The sequence below is a fragment of the Leptodactylus fuscus genome, chromosome 1 (genome assembly GCF_031893055.1).
Source record: "Leptodactylus fuscus isolate aLepFus1 chromosome 1, aLepFus1.hap2, whole genome shotgun sequence".
NCBI classification, from domain to species: Eukaryota; Metazoa; Chordata; class Amphibia; order Anura; family Leptodactylidae; genus Leptodactylus; species Leptodactylus fuscus.
Window position 1 is genome coordinate 12,158,965 of NC_134265.1, and position 16,594 is coordinate 12,175,558.

Below are 16,594 nucleotides of genomic sequence, written 5' to 3' on the forward strand. Positions count from 1 at the left end.
TGTCCCATAGACGGCAATACAGTTGTATTGCCGTCTATGGGACTTGCGATCAAGTGACCGCAGGCTCAAGCCCCGGGGGGGGAAATAAAATAGTAAAAAAAAAAAAAAAAAAAAGCTTTAAAAATATGAAATAAATAAAAGTTCTAAATCACTTCCTGTTTTTTTTTCAATACAAGGTGATCTAAGCAATAGATGGGGATATCTAAAATGGTATAACTAAAAAGTACAGCTGGCCCCGCAAAAAAAACGCTCTATGCATCCCCGTACAGCTACAGGGTCACCTGTCAATGTGGCCTTGCAGCTGTTGCAAAACTACAACTCCCATATAGTAAATATTTTACCAGTTTTTGCTTCAAAATTTTTTTTCCCTATTTTCCTCCTCTAAAACCTAGGTGCGTCTTATAGTCCGAAAAATACGGTAATAGTATAAATGGATCCCCTAATACTCTAAATCTGGGGAACACAGGGTTAATGTACAATGACCCACACATAGTACATAATTCTCTCACACATGAGTTGGCACACACTCCACATAGCTAGCTGCATGTACCAAATCTCCCCTAATAAAGCTGCAGCAACGTAAATAACTCAGTCCATCAGTTGGGGCCCTGTTGTCGCGGGTGTTGGCGCGCTTGCTGGAACCGTTGGTGCACTTAGGATTACTGTCCTCAGAAATAGTTCCCACAACAACTGTATAACACAGTTCAGCAGTGGCTGCTCACAACTCCCAGACACGTAGGTGCATCCACTTCCAGAATTCTGCTTGGCTCTGCAGCAATCAGGTCCTGGTTAAGTGGGGCAGGGTCCGCCTGTGTGATGAGACAAGGGGTCTCTCCAGAGCCAAGTTGTAGCGCTGTCTAGCTGCAGGTGACCTCCTCTCCTGGTCTTAGCTGCTGTGCTGGCAGGACTGTCCTTGGAGCTCTGCCCTGTGTCTGCAGGTGCTGGACTCTCTACTCTCCCAACCATGCGGTCCCCTCATCTCCTTCCTGCTTTTCCTTGACCCACAATCCCCTTCTCCCCCAATCCTCTGCAGCTCCTCCCCTAGGTGGCAGGGGCACAGAGAAGCAGGTGAGGCTGGGATAGGTAATCCAGGGTGTCTGTACAGTGTTGCCTACTGCTGCTACTTTACCCCTAGCAGGGGTTACAAATATGACATCTGTGATGATACAAAAGCCAGGACCTCTGCAGATCAGCTCTTCCAGGACAGTGTGGCTATAGGTAATGGTAACATTTCTAGGAGCCATGGTGTTCACTTTCCATACAGTGTGTAGCAGTGGGTTTAGGTAGTGCACATCGTATGGGCGGTGAGAATCATGGCTCCCAATTTGTTGTTACCTTTAGCCGCCCTGTCTCGGTATCGCTGGTCTGCAGGGGTCCTCATGGTGGGCCCTAGACACCCCAGTCCGACCCTGCACACAGTATTATGCCCCATAGTGACTATGGGGCATAATACTGTGTGCAGGAATGCGGGGGAAGGGGGTCAGTCTTGGGAGAGGGGCATGTCAAAAGTTTGTCATGGGGCCCCGCCATTCCTTGTTACGAAACTGCTCAGACGGCTCGCCCTACATACGTGTCACATACACATCACACACAGACGGCTACACTACATACACATCACACAGACAGCTCTGCTACATACACCTCACACACAGACAGCTACGATACATACACGTCACACACACAGCTCCACTACATACATGTCACACTCAGACGGCTCCACTACAAACACGTTACCCACAGACGGCTCTACTACATACAAGTCACATACTGACGGCTCAGCTACATATACATCACTGTAGTAGTAGATCCCACTTTCCACTATAAGCAGCCATAGGAGGATCCTACAATTAGGAGCAGATGGTAGACATTGTCTTATTCCTTTCAGACCTGCACACGTCTCCTCGGATTCATCGGCTTTGGATTTTCTTCATCTGAACTGTTTCTACTTTGTAAATATTTAAAACACTTTTTAACCCAACCAAGTCCTGGACTGTGAATCCTTGGAGTCAGGAGAAGGATCTGTAGTCAAAACCCTTCACTCTGTAAGAATCGCTGAGAATTTACTGAACTTCTCAATGGACTGTTGGAATCTTCTCACTACAATTGGACGTTGTGTTGGGACAAACTACCGAGAGCCGCATCCAAATCACCCCAAGTAACACCTGATCATGTGACTATGGCATCATCACAGGTCCTTTATCCTGAAAAGCAGAAGTTATAATATCAGGACCTGATCATGTGACTCCCTGACTCCTCCCACACATGTGATATCATCACAGGTCCTGTCACCTTGGTTACTGTACAGGACGAGGTATATATACGGTGGTCGTTCACAGTCCTGGCAGGATTTCTGAGGTAAAAAATTTTTATTAACCTTATTACGACCAGATATTTGCATTATAATTGTAAAGTCTTTTGGGTCAGTGTCAGTATTTTATTGTATATTTCGTGTATTCCAGTGATTCTCGTTGTCTCAGGACTCGGCTGCTTTAAGGGCTGTTCCTTCCATGGCTGAGATGACAACATTTGTGTCTTTTGCCGTCTAAGGTTGTTTCTGGGCTGTTTCCATTCCTCCCATAGAGGTAAATAGTAGTCGGGGCCTTCGCCCTACGCATACCTCCCAACTTTTGAAGAACCGAAAGAGGGACAAAATGTGCGGCGCGTGTAGCGCGCCGCTGCAAATTTAGCCCCACCCACTTTTGTGTTGACTCTGCCCACTCGTTAATTTTTCATGTGCCCGCACACCGTATATTCCTCCTACAGTCACCCGTAAATTATATGTCCCCCTCTATCTCTCCCCCAGTTTCATATACACCCTTCATCTGCCCCCAGATTCATGTCCTCTCCATCTCTGCCCCCAGATTCATGTCCTCTCCATCTCTGCCCCCAGATTCATGTCCCCTCCATCTCTGCCCCCAGATTCATGTCCCCTCCATCTCTGCCCCCAGATTCATGTCCCCTCCATCTCTGCCCCCAGATTCATGTCCCCTCCATCTCTGCCCCCAGATTCATGTCCCCTCCATCTCTGCCCCCAGATTCATGTCCTCTCCATCTCTGCCCCCATATTCATGTCCCCCCATCCATGCCCTCAGATTCATGTCCCCCCATCTCTGCCCCCAGATTCATGTCCCACATCTCTGCCCCCAGATTCCTGTCCCTCCATCTCTGCCCCCAGATTCATGTCCCCCATCTCTGCCCCCAGATTCATGTCCCTCCATCTCTGCCCCCAGATTCATGTCCCCACATCTCTGCCCCCAGATTCATGTCCCACATCTCTGCCCCCAGATTCCTGTCCCTCCATCTCTGCCCCCAGATTCATGTCCCCCATCTCTGCCCCCAGATTCATGTCCCTCCATCTCTGCCCCCAAATTCATGTCCTCTCCATCTCTGCCCCCAGATTCATGTCCCTCCATCTCTGCCCCCAGATTCATGTCCCCCATCTCTGCCCTCAGATTCATGTCCTCTCCATCTCTGCCCCCAGATTCATGTCCCCCATCTCTGCCCCAATGTCATGCCGTCCTCTCCTTCATCTGCCCCCAGATTCACGTTCCACCTCCACATTAAACTTACCTTCTCCTCCGCTCCCTCGCCGCCTCTCTCGCTGACACATGCGGCTGAAGGAAGGAGCTGACACAGGTCAGCTCCTCGCTTCGCCGCTGCCCGCCTCTCTCCCTGACACACGCGGCTCGCGTGCTCGCTTCGCCGCTGCGTCTCTCTCTCTCGCTGACACATGCGGCTGAAGCGAGGAGCTGACCTGTGTCAGCTCCTCGCTGCCGCTGCTGCGTCTACAAGCCAGGAGCCGGCGGCAGCAGTGAAGCGAGGAACTGACACAGGTCAGCTCCTCGCTTCAGCCGCACGTGTCAGCGAGAGAGAGACGCAGCGGCGAAGCGAGCACGCGAGCAGCTTCAGCCGCATGTGTCAGGGAGAGAGGCGGGCAGCGGCGAAGCGAGGAGCTGACCTGTGTCAGATCCTTCCTTCAGCCGCATGTGTGTTCAACTCAGATCTGCGTCCTCTGGACGCAGATCTGAGTTGAAATCGGGACATACCTCCCTCCAACCGGGACCGCGGGACATGTCACCCAAATCGGGACTGTCCCGCGGATATCGGGACGGTTGGGAGGTATGCCTACGGTATAAATCACATGATGGCTTTATTCTACAGGTCGCGACGGTTACACCGTGCAACCCAATGGTGTCTCGCTAGACACCGAGGCTGGATACTTCGCGCTAGGCCACGTTGCTATTGGTAACGTGTCAACTATCATGTAGCGTGGCGTCTTTAGCAGCTACACCAGTATATATGCTCTCTGTGCACCAACTAAGTATCAATGTATAAATAACACAAAAAATTTTTTGGGGATTTTAAATCTAAATTTATTGTTACAAAAAAAATTTTAAATGTAAAAAATATTGGTATCAGGAAAACACAAACACATAAAAACATTTAAAAACACCAGATATCAAACAACAAGAGTGGAGGTCGCACTGGACTGAGCAGCTCCAGCAGGTGTATAATCTGCTAGTGGTGTAGGGGATGAAAACAGCCACAATTAATGTGTGTATAGAAAGGCCCTGTATTTTGTATATATAAATGTAAATAGGCTCCTATTGCCCACAATATCACAAGATCAGGGCACTTAATTGAAAAGTATCTGTAGCATTGCAAAGATCATATCCATATCACCACTATATAGTTAGAGCATATAAGGTAACAGAAACAATGTAAAGTTACACACACATGCCAATATTACATGAGCCAGCCTACATAGGACAAAAGATGTAAAACATATACATAAACCTCTGCTCACCAGCTGCGACCTCCACTCTGAGCCCCAAAACAAAAAAAAAACAACAGAGAATGAATAACCTATATTAAAGGAAGCATCCAAAGCCCACCTTATCATTTAATCCCTTAGGTGATACAGTTTGCAACATTGTTATCCACTTCGTTTCCAATTGTAACAACCTCTTCTTAATGTCCCCCCCACGTACACCCAAATGTACTTTGTCAATCGCCCTTACCTGTATGCGGACATCCCCCATGCTGTGGTCACTGCACAGCATGCAAATTTATGATAAGAACAGACTCCTTTCAGGACTCACAAGGATCTCGCCAATATAAGATAGTACACAGTATAAATTGCCGCAGTGAGGGTGTTATATACCATCTGACGTGCCCCTGCGGACAAATCTATATTGGTATGACCACACGCCAATTACGTGTACGAATATTGGAACATATCCATGACATCAGGAGGGCTCAGGATCCAAATGATGTATCTTTGCAACTGAACATAAAACCTGTTGCGAAACATTTCCGTGACCACCACATGGGGGATGTCCGCATACAGGTAAGGGCGATTGACAAAGTACATTTGGGTGTATGTGGGGGGGACATTAAGAAGAGGTTGTTACAATTGGAAACTAAGTGGATAACAATGTTGCAAACTGTATCACCTAAGGGATTAAATGATAAGGTGGGCTTTGGATGCTTCCTTTAATATAGGTTATTCATTCTCTGTTTTGTTTTTTTTGTTTTGGGGCTCAGAGTGGAGGTCGCAGCTGGTGAGCAGATGTTTATGTATATGCTTTACATCTTTTGTCCTATGTAGGCTGGCTTATGTAATACTAGCATGTGTGTGTAACTTTAAGGGTGCATTCAGACTACGTAACGCCGGGCGTGTATGAGAGCCGTACACGCCGGCATTACGGCAGACTGCCGAACACTTCCCATTCACTTCAATGGGAGCGCTCGTAACAGCGGCGTTTACGAGCGCTCCCATTGAAGTGAATGGGAAGTGTTCGGCAGTCTGCCGTAATGCCGGCGTGTACGGTTCTCATACACGCCCGGCGTTACGTAGTCTGAATGCACCCTTACATTGTTTCTGTTACCTTATATGCTCTAACTATATAGTGGTGATGTGGGTATGATCTTTGCAATGCTACAGATACTTTTCAATTAAGTGCCCTGATCTTGTGATATTGTGGGCAGTAGGAGCCTATTTACATTTATATATACAATATACAGGGCCTTTCTATACACACATTAATTGTGGCTGTTTTCATCCCCTACACCACTAGCAGATTATGCACCTGCTGGAGCTGCTCAGTCCAGTGCGACCTCCACTCTTGTTGTTTGACATCTGGTGTTTTTAAATGTTTTTATGTGTTTGTGTTTTCCTGATACCAATATTTTTTACATGTAAAAAATTTTTTGTAACAATAAATTTAGATTTAAAATAAAAAAAATTTTTTGTGTTATTTATACATTGATACTTAGTTGGTTCTTTGAGTTTTTGATGGTATCTTTGTTCTTTATCTAGTATTGAGATTGCTTTGGGTTTGATATACAGTATGCTCTCTGTGCCCAGGAAATAGCTGCTTTTTTTAACACGATTTGCCATAAATTAATTCAAATAGAATCAATAGAATAACATTCGGTGTACTAGCCAAATTTAATTTTTGAAAACTTAGCTCATCTCTAGTACTCACAAATACAGGGAGCTGCGCAGTCTAGGCTTTCGGTCCCCGCAGGTCTAATATTGATAGCCTAAACTGGATAATTCCATTAAAAACTAACTTTTTTAATTTTCTATTGCTCTGAACACTTTTTAATAATGGTTGTAGTGGAGGAGGAGGAGGGTCACCTGTGGTCCAACAAATTTACTGTAATGTACACCAAAAAATAGAATAAATCAGTAAAAATCTATAAAAGCTCATACCTGGCGTAGATTGTATTTTGTTATATATGAACTGTCCAAATATTCACCAAATTTATTCCCATCATTGTGAATGAACAGGTTAGTGGAGAAGAGTCTGAGGAGGAATGTGCCATGTATCTTCACATACTAGTGCCTGAAGCGGAAGCCCACCTTATACTCCCTACTAATCCTATTTATTACATGGAATCTTTGAGGTTTGTACATTGTCTCATCTTCTCTCCATTCAGGTTCCTACAATATAGAATCCTCTCAGTATCTTCTATATAAGAGAATATTCCTGATTGTCCCATCAAGGATGGAAAGAGACAGGAACAAGATGGCAGAAAGTCTAATAAATCTCACCCTAGAGATCATCTACCAGCTTACTGGAGAGGTGAGAGATTCTGATGATGTCATCATTACATCATTCTTATCTACAGTGTTGGCCAAAAGTATTGGCACCCCTACAATTCTGTCAGATAATACTCATTTTCTTCCAGAAAATGATCACAATCACAAAGTCTTTGGTATTATTATCTTCATTTAATTTGTCTTCAATGGAAAACCACAAAAAGAATTGTCATAAAGCCAAATTGGATATAATTCCACACCAAACATAAAAAAGGGGGTGGACAAAAGTATTGGCACTGTTTGAAAAATCATGTGATGCTTCTCTAATTTGTGTAATTATCAGCACCTGTTACTTACCTGAGGCACCTAACAGGTGGTGGCAATAACTAAATCACACTTGCAGCCAGTTGAAATGGATTAAAGTTGACTCAACCTCTGTCCTGTGTCCTTGTGTGTACCACATGGAGAAAAGAAAGAAGACCAAAGAACTGTCTGAGGACTTGAGAAGCAAAATTGTGAGGAAGCATCAGCAATCTCAAGGCTACAAGTCCATCTCCAAAGACCTAAATGTTCCTGTGTCTAGCGTGCGCAGTGTCATCAAGAAGTTTAAAGCCCATGGCACTGTGGCTAACCTCCCTAGATGTGGACAGAAAAGAAAAATTGATGAGAGATTTCAACGCAAGATTGTACGGATGGTGGATAGAGAACCTCGACTAACATCCAAACAAGTTCAAGCTGCCCTGCAGTCCGAGGGTAGAACAGTGTCACCCCGTACTATCCTTCAGCGTCTGAATGAGAAGGGACTGTATGGTAGGAGACCCAGGAAGACCCCACTCCTTACCCAGAGACAGAAAAAAGCCAGGCTGAAGTTTACCAAAACTTACCTGACAAAGCCAAAAACGTTTTGGAAGAATGTTCTCTGGTCAGATGAGACAAAAGTAGAGCTTTTTGGGAAAAGACATCAACATAGAGTTTACAGGGAAAAAAAAGAGGCCTTCAAAGAAAAGAACACAGTCCCTACAGTCAAACATGGCGGAGGTTCCCTGATGTTTTGGGGTGGCTTTGCTGCCTCTGGCACTGGACTGCTTGACCATGTGCATGGCATTATGAAGTCTGAAGACTACCAACAAATATTGCAGCATAATGTAGGGCCAAGTGTGAGAAAGCTGGGTCTCCCTCAGAGGTCATGGGTCTTCCAGCAGGACAATGACCCAAAACACTTCAAAAAGCACTAGAAAATGGTTTGAGAGAAAGCACTGGAGACTTGTAAAGTGGCAGCAATGAGTCCAGCCCTGAATCCCATAGAACACATGTGGAGAGAATTCAAAATGGCAATTTGGAGAAGGCCCCCTTCACATCTCAGGGACCTGGAGAAGTTTGCCAAAGAAGAATGGTCTAAAATTCCAACAGAGCCTTGTAAGAAACTCATTGATGGTTACCGGAAGCAGTTGTGCGCAGTTATTGTGTCTAAAGGTTGTACTACCAAGTATTAGGCTGAGGGGGCCAATACTTTTGTCCGGCCCATTTTTGGAGTTTTGTGTAAAATGATCAATGATTTGACTTTTTTTAAATTCTCTTTTGTGTTTCTTCATTGCAAGCAAAATAAATGAAGATATTACCAAAGAGTTTGTGTTTGTAATCATTTTCTGGAGGAAACTGAGTATTATCTGACAGAATTGCAGGAGTGCCAATACTTTTGGCCAACACTGTATAGTAATAACAGATGATATGACTGGAGAGGTCATGGACTCTGGACATGTATGTAGTGATATTTAGTAATGTGTCTCCCCATAACCAGGATTACACAGTAGTGAAGAAGACCTATAGTGGGTGCTGTCAGGATCCTGTGTATGAAAGATGGGGAGGAACCCTGAGCCCAATCCCGGGGCCTCCACCTCACCCTCTGATACAGGAGGAGATCAATGGACAGAAGATCCTAGAACTCACCAACAAGATGCTGGAGCTGCTGACTGGAGAGGTGACGCTGCTGGGAATGCTGGGACATTATACAGTAACTGGAGGGGTCGGGGTGATGACTGTATCATTGTGTTGTCAGGTTCCTATAAGGTGTCAGGATGTCGCTGTCTATTTCTCCATGGAGGAGTGGGAGTATTTAGAAGGACACAAGGATCTGTACAAGGAGGTGATGATGGAGGACCACCAGCCCCTCACATCAGCAGGTAATAGACATGACTATATACACATGGACTTCCATTATTTGTATGTACAGAATGAATTCAGTCCCTGTCTGTGTTTCCTACAGGTAGATCCAGTAAGAGGACAACACCGGAGAGATGTCCCAGTCCTCTTCTTCCCCAGGATGATCAGGTAGATGGAGATATTCCCTATGATGTGTAGACGGGCTGTGAAGTCCTTGTAGTCAGTCTTGGGTTATGCAGCAGTATTAAATGTTTTATACTTGTGTAATGAGAGGTGGAGATGGAGGATAAAGCTGACCATAGACATTACATGTTGTCTGGATCTTCTCACAATCTTCTGGCTATGGAGACTGCTGGTTGGAATAAGGAACCATCAGGTTGGATTTCTACCGCTGTGATCCTTTATTTCCCCTGAGACAAACAACCCCGGATGTATCTGGTAGAATCTGATCTCCTCCACTGACACAACCTGAAGCAGGGCTATCCATGCCGAGTATACATGTGTATGAGGTCCAGCTCTTGGAGACTGGCAGCTAGTTGGCTCACATAATTCCTATTATGAAGTCATTTTTAGTGATTACTTTGGTTAATTTTTTCTGCTCTTCTAGAACAGTTCTCCATGACCTCTCCATTTGTCTGATGACTACATTGTTTGTATTACAGCATTTCCACCTTGGTAACGATCTGAGCACTATTAATACTACAGATCCCTATGTGAGTGGTGATGAGGAGTGTGAGGAGGACAGTCCTACAGGGAACCACCCAGGTGAGTGTGCCAGATGTTTATGGGACATAAACTGAAGTCTGCACTCACTGGCTGGGGATTCCTCCCCTCTCTCACTGTAGAATATATGTTCAGCGGAACAGGAAACCATATTAGCGATGGCATACACAATTACTTACTCACAGGACCAAGTTCACAGTTTATTCACTAGAATCAGATAAAAATTCTAAAAATATATACATCTGCTAGTCTGACCTTACACTTACCCCAAAGCCATGGTTCCCTCATACATGACCATACTACTCCTCCCCTGTAGTAAAGTACGTCTAAGTGTCAGGGAGTGTGTGATACGGACACCACCTAATAGCACTGACTCACAGGATCCTTTATGATCCTACACTGAGCATTTCACTAGATAAGAGTAGTGACCGACACACCGCAACATGGACCGATGAAGATGCTGGCCTCACCACACAAGTGGGAAACTGGAGGAGAGCAGTCTGGTGGCAGAACATCATGATCTACTGGTCCGAGCTCTGGGGTCTTCTGCTAGATTGTCATCTGTCTTCATACCATACAAAATATACTGAAATTTATATATTGCAATGTTTTGTAAAATATAAATACAACTTGTAAGGTCATGTTATTTAAAATAGTAACATCAGTTTTCTTCTTGTCAGATGACTGTACCAGGAGCTCAGAGGGACATCTGATATCTACAGATTGTAAAGCAGAGGATCATGGTATCAAACATGACCCATATGAAGAACATGTCATTACCCCAGATATACCCTCAGCCCTTCTTCAGATGCATCTATCATCTGATCCTGGTAAACAGGTCCTTTCTCCTGATTTATCACAGACTGAGAAATGTCACCAAATGGGTGTTGAACATCAGAGAATTCAAACAGGAGCGAAGACATTTTCATGTTCAGAATGTGGGAAATGTTTTACCTTTAAATCAGATCTTGCTTATCATGAGAGAATTCACAAAAGAGCTGAATCATTCTCATGTTCGGAAAGTGGGGAATGTTACAGCTTTCAATTAAACCTTGTTGAACAACATATAGCTCAGACAGGGGAGAAGCCATTTTCGTGCTCAGAATGTGCTGAGTGTTTTAGTGAAAGATCAAGTCTTATTAAACATCTGAAAAGTCACACAGGGGAGAAGCCATATTCATGTACAGAATGTGGGAAATGTTTTACAGATAAATCAGCTCTTGCTACACATCAAAGAATTCACACAGGAGAAAAACCATTTTTTTGTTCAGAATGTGGAAAACAGTTTAAACAGAAATCACATCTTGTTGAACATCAGAGAATTCACACAGGAGAGAAGCCATTTACTTGCTCAGAATGTGGGAAATGTCTTACTCGTAAATCAAAGCTCCTTAACCATAAGAGAATTCACACAGGAGAGAAGCCATATTCATGTTCAGAATGCGGTAAATGTTATAGTGCTAGATCTACTTTAATTGAACATCAGAGAATACACACAGGGGAGAAGCCTTTTGTTTGTCTAGAATGTGGGGAATATTTTGCTCATAAGACAACTCTTATATTACATCAAAAAGTACACACAGGGAAGGAACCATTTTCCTGTTTGGAATGTGGGAAATGTTTTACTCGGAAATCAACTCTTCTTAAACATCAAAGAGCTCACACAGGGGAGAAGCCATATTCATGCTCAGAATGTGGGAAATGTTTTACCCGTAATTCAAGCCTTATTGAACATCAGAAAATTCACACAAGGCAAACTCCATATTCTTGCCCAGAATGTGGAAAATGTTTTATAAAACAGTCAGCTCTATCTTCGCATCAGAGATCTCACACAAGGGAGCAGCCACGTTCTTGTCCATAATGTGGAAATGCTTTACCTTTAAATCGAAGAATTCACACCGGAGAGAAGCCATTTTCTTTTTACAGATTCTTCATTTAGAGATGATTTTTGGTTTTAATTTTTTTTCCACATCAGAGAACTTTAATTTTTTTTGGTTTTTTTTTACCCACAATTACATGTTAAAGAGGTTGTCCCATTTAAAATATTGTATTTTTTTAAATCCTACACCTGCTGACCAAATTTGTAATTTGAAAGTTATATAAGATAATGAATAAAATACATGTGCATAGTGCCCCCTGCAGTTTTTCTTTATCTTGCTTAGAATCGATGCATTTTAGACACATCAGATTCTTTTTTCTTCTTTTAACCCCCTTTTGTGTTTATATTTAATCTTTGTTTATTGAAATATTTCCAATGATATAAACAGACAAAAACATGCGGAAGTAGCCGCCATCTTTGGGTGGGATCAGGGAAGAAACAATAAATGGGGCGGAGTGGTTTGACCAAGACGGTGTGCAGCAGCTCTACCTCTCAGCTCACGGTCTCCAAGCAGCTTTAGGGTATCTCTTGCAGAGCCACTGTCTCCTTGTCAACTCCCCTGGCCATGTTGCGACACCTGGGACATAAAGCATCATCTTCTGCCCGGGTAGAGCCCCAGCTTGCCCGGTTTCTGCTCTTCACGTTGTCTCCTCCTGCTTACTTCGGCAGCTCCAAGATGGCGCCGGCGCGTGCCACTGCCGTAGATACAGAGCGGCCTCTCCTTCTGCCGGCGGCTCCTGGGGTTTCCGATCCTGCCCCGGCTCCGGCTTACTCCTCTGTGGTCCCTCTGGTGCTATATCCTCCTGCCTCCGTGACCCTGCGCTCCATCTGCAGGCTCCAGTGATGCTTCCTCTGGTCTCCTAAGATGGCGGCAGCAGTGAGTACACTTCCTCCCCTCCCCCTCCAGCCCTGACACAGGGACCTGCAGCACCATCACCTCTTACAGCTTCTGTTGTACCCTGGAATGGACATTGCTCCCCTCTGCCTACTCTGCAGCCCCTCTCATTAATAAATGGAGTTTCACCTGCTCCCAGCCTGCTTATCTCCCAGCTTTGCAGAGGGTCACCTAATGCAATGAACACCCAGGGCTTTCTCACGGCCTTGTCCTCCCCCGCTGAGCCCTCCTTTGCACTCCCCAGAGTTATGGACACTGCCTCCACGGTTGTGGGCTCCCCGATGCTCCTGGGGCCCCCTGCAGGTTGACTCTTCCTCAGCTGTTGCTGGCCCTGACCCGGTATGCCCTTCTACCCCAGCTGCCCTGAGCATCCCTTTTCCTTCTGACTCCTCTGATTCTTCACAGCAGGATGCCTCCTCGCGGCCTCACCATTCCAAACATCCTAAACTGACAGACATATGGCATCTTCTTCATGCCTTACCTACTAAAATGGACTTCAAAGCCATGGTCCGCAGGGTGGAGGAGCGTCAGGAGAAGATTGTGGCGGTTTTCAAATCTGAGATCCAGTCTCTGTCAATTCAAGTTACCGCTCAGCAGCAGCTAACAGCTACCATTGATCAACGGCTTGCTGCAGTGGAGCCATCCCTGTCCTCTCAATGTTTGTTTAACCGACATGTCTTGCTGCAGGTGGATGATCAGGAGAACAGGGGCCGTCGAAACAATATTAAATTGAGGGGCATACCGGAGTCTGTCCCGACTGCTGAGCTTCGTGCGACTGCCACCTCCATCTTCAACACAGTTCTCTCTTGTCCCCTGGATACAGAGGTTAATATTGACAGAATTCACTGAGTACTTGGCCTCCGACAGGCTACCTCTTCAGAACCATAAGACGTCCACTACAGGGTGCATTTTTACCGTGTCAAGGAGGACATTTTGCAAGCTGCCTGGCATCACGGTCCGGTCTCTTTTTTTGGACAGTCCGGTTCACCTTCTCCCTGACTTTTCTCATCGCACTCTGGCCATGCGACGCCTCCTCAAGCCTGTCTTACAATTGATCCTGGATTCTGGAGCCACTTACAGATGGGGTCACTCCTTCCATCTCCAAGTCCACCGCAACGGAACCATGTTCACTCTTCATTCTCTAGACCTAGCTTCCTCTTTGGTGCAATTTCTGCACTTGCCTGATCTGCATCTCCCGGATTGGCTGGGTTTCCCTTTGCAGATGACTTCGCCTGTTGAACATCCTCCACCTTCCTCCTCATCCCACCGGCATCGTCGGGCTACTGACTCCCGACGGGCTCCCCCGTGGTTTGAGACATCTTGTGGTGGCTGTTCTCCTATGGGACTCATTTCTTCTGTTGATTTTTCTTCCTCTCCTAGTGTTCTGGATTAAAACTACTCTCCATTTTTATTCTCCATCATAACCTCTGATTTAAGTGTTTTGCCCCTTGGGGGTTGCTATAGGCTCCGGCCTGTGGCAGCGTCCGGCGGTGTATGCCGCCCCCTCTCTTCTTGCCTAGTTTGGAGCATGATGCGGTCAGTCGCCCTTTATTTCCCCCTCCCTGGCTTCTGCTTTGAGGCTGTTGTAGAGGGCGGTTCTAGTGTGACATTTTCTTCCTCCTCTTCTTCGGGTTTGCCGGCCGTAGCATCTCACTGGCCATTCAGTTTGGTTCTATGATTTTAGTTCTGACTCTCTTGTTGTTCCTAATTAGCTCTTGCCTCCCAGGCATCGTATTTGTTGTTTGAGGTACGGGTAGCGTTCTACTGTTGTCTACCTCTCCCCCTAGTTGGTTAGGTTTGGCAGCTGTCTGGGCGCATACTGCGGTGTGCATCCGAGACCTGCGTTTTTTCCCACTGTTTTTTGTCGTCTGCTCCGGACTAGCCAAGAGCGGTCGTGCTTATTTGTCCTCATTGTCTCCTTCCCCCTGTGTGTGTTCTTTGCCTTTTTAAAAAAAATTATTTTTTTTTTCTTTCTCTCTCCCTCTTCTCTTTTTCCCTACGGAACCCCGGCCCTCTCAGATGCCCGGATGCGTGGCATAGTTGCTTTTCTGAGCTCATACCTGGAAAGGTTATTGTACTCTTTATCATTTCCATTCCTCTCTGCCTAACTCCCCGGGTTTGATAGTTCGCTCATGAAACAAGGAGGTTAGCTTTGGGTCTGACCATGTCGGACGTATTCTCTCGGATTTCTATTTGCTACTGGTCTCCTGTCCTCCAGCTTCTCGCCCCTCCTTCTTGGCTTAACAGGACCTGGGGTTGCCCCTCCCCCCCCCCCTTTTTCTTTCTTTTTTTTTTCTCTCTTTCTCTCTCTCTCTCTCCCCTCTCTCTCTTCCTCTTCCCTTTTTAGACCCCCCTCTACACTCTCCCGACTCCTGTTTCCCATTGTCCTGTTCTGGTGTATCCATTTGTATGGTTTGGTTTGCTGGTCCTTGCTTGTTATTGTTTTGCCTTGTGTATTGCTTATTTGTAAACTTTATAAATAAAGAATTTATAAAAAAAAAAAAAAAATCAATAAATGAAGTAATGATAACTCAGGGGAAAGAGGAAAGCTAAGAAACACAAAGACCTCACAGAAAAGAGAAGGGAGGAAAGAGCCAGAAAAGGAGAGGGGAAAACCATTGTGGAGCATGGGGGATACACAGCAGAGGAGGATCATGAAGAAACCTAGGAAATAGAACTCATGGACGCCAGAGTGTCTCAAATTTGGAGGAGTCAGCAGAATCCTCCTCTACCGGAGTCTCCATCCTTTGTGGAGAAGCTTTCAAAGGAGTTCCATAGGCGATGTGTCAATGCCTGGGCATAACTGATCGGGAGGAAGTGTTGCAGTAGGTTGCCCTTCACTTTAGAGATTTTGACTGGAATAACCAAGAGGAGGTCTAGTTGACAGAAGGGTACAGATGAGCGGCCATTAATTTTTTATTATACAAGTCAAATACAAGGTATAGTACAACCAAATATGGAACAGAGTGCCCCTCTCAGTACCACAGTGCCAACAACAATTACAAACAACAGGATAAAACTGGTGCAGGTCTGAGCAATGATAACAACGAATCAGGATTTTGAAGGTTTTTTTTACCGAGTGCTATGAGCAAACAGAAAAGCCCTATCCCATTCGGCTGGGGAAAGGGGTTTGTGAAGGTCTTCCCAAACCAAACATATGAAGGATGACTTGGAGGAGTATATTATAAAGCTGGGAAAGGACCTGCGTTCTGTAGTACTAGGGGATAGAAGTGGAGGCAGAGAATATTTGCGGAGAAAGCTGAGGAGCTGGTGGTATAGAGGAAGGTCAAGGTTTGGCATGTGTAGTTGTTTGAGAGGTGGACCAACATAGGAATTTGGCAGTGGAGAGACATCTTTGGACCATGGAGTTTCAAAACAAGGGGCTAAAGGGGTCAGGGACCCTAACAATAAGGCCATCATGGCACACTGTGTCCCAAGAAGTCAAGAAGTGAGCAGATAGAAACGTATGGCATACGTGCCTGGAGCAATAATGGGACAGAATCCAGGGCAGTGAGGGGAGATAGATGGTAAGCAAGTCCACTTCAGTGGTCACCCACTGTTTGTCCCTACTCCTGTAACACAAGTGAAATAAGCACAAGAGAATCACAGATTTATAATATAACTGGGATCCAGCCCCCTCATCCTTCGCATTCAAAACCAAAATCTGTTAAGCGCTGATCTCAATACAAACAAATGAAGAAGTACCGAGGAAGGTAAATGGGCACTGTTGAAATACATAAAGAAGATGGGGCAGAACAAGAGATTATGAAGATAATCTTGTTTCCCTTAGTCCTAACAACAACACAACTGGGGTATTTTCTGCCCCAGTGTGCTGGTAGGACAGACAAATGTTTAATTAGCCAGCATTAATTTCACATGGCTAGAT

General features: G+C 45.3%; 3 protein-coding genes and 1 pseudogene across 3 annotated transcripts in view; 2 read left to right on the forward strand and 2 right to left on the reverse strand.

Moving 5' to 3' along the window:
• LOC142190250 (uncharacterized) overlaps window positions 1-11,852 on the forward strand; it is a 185,421-nt gene extending 173,569 nt beyond the window's left edge. Inside the window, exon 2 of the mRNA XM_075262283.1 lies at window positions 10,615-11,852. Coding sequence (XP_075118384.1) covers window positions 10,615-11,795 — 1,181 coding nt within the window. The 3' untranslated portion in view covers window positions 11,796-11,852. The remainder of the gene's footprint in view (window positions 1-10,614) is intronic.
• Window positions 1-16,594, reverse strand: part of LOC142189633 (uncharacterized) — a 637,493-nt pseudogene that overhangs the window by 522,248 nt on the left and 98,651 nt on the right.
• LOC142189871 (uncharacterized) overlaps window positions 1-16,594 on the reverse strand; it is a 70,807-nt gene that overhangs the window by 31,766 nt on the left and 22,447 nt on the right. The gene's annotated exons all lie outside the window — the stretch shown is intronic.
• Window positions 2,317-10,264, forward strand: LOC142188791 (gastrula zinc finger protein XlCGF66.1-like). Its single transcript, XM_075261996.1, has 8 exons — window positions 2,317-2,355; window positions 2,460-2,582; window positions 6,949-7,094; window positions 8,850-9,029; window positions 9,108-9,231; window positions 9,315-9,379; window positions 9,874-9,976; window positions 10,251-10,264. Exons 3-8 carry the CDS (start codon window positions 7,017-7,019, stop codon window positions 10,262-10,264), a joined length of 564 nt encoding a protein of 187 aa, XP_075118097.1. The 5' UTR covers window positions 2,317-2,355; window positions 2,460-2,582; window positions 6,949-7,016.

Excerpts from the sequence above, each read along its gene's own strand:
- LOC142188791 (XM_075261996.1), top strand. The coding sequence starts at position 7,017 with ATGGAAAGAGACAGGAACAAGATGGCAGAAAGTCTAATAAATCTCACC. Across the intron at positions 7,095-8,849 it reads TCTACCAGCTTACTGGAGAG|GATTACACAGTAGTGAAGAA; the intron begins GTGAGAGATTCT and ends CCCCATAACCAG. Across the intron at positions 9,380-9,873 it reads TTCTTCCCCAGGATGATCAG|CATTTCCACCTTGGTAACGA; the intron begins GTAGATGGAGAT and ends TTTGTATTACAG.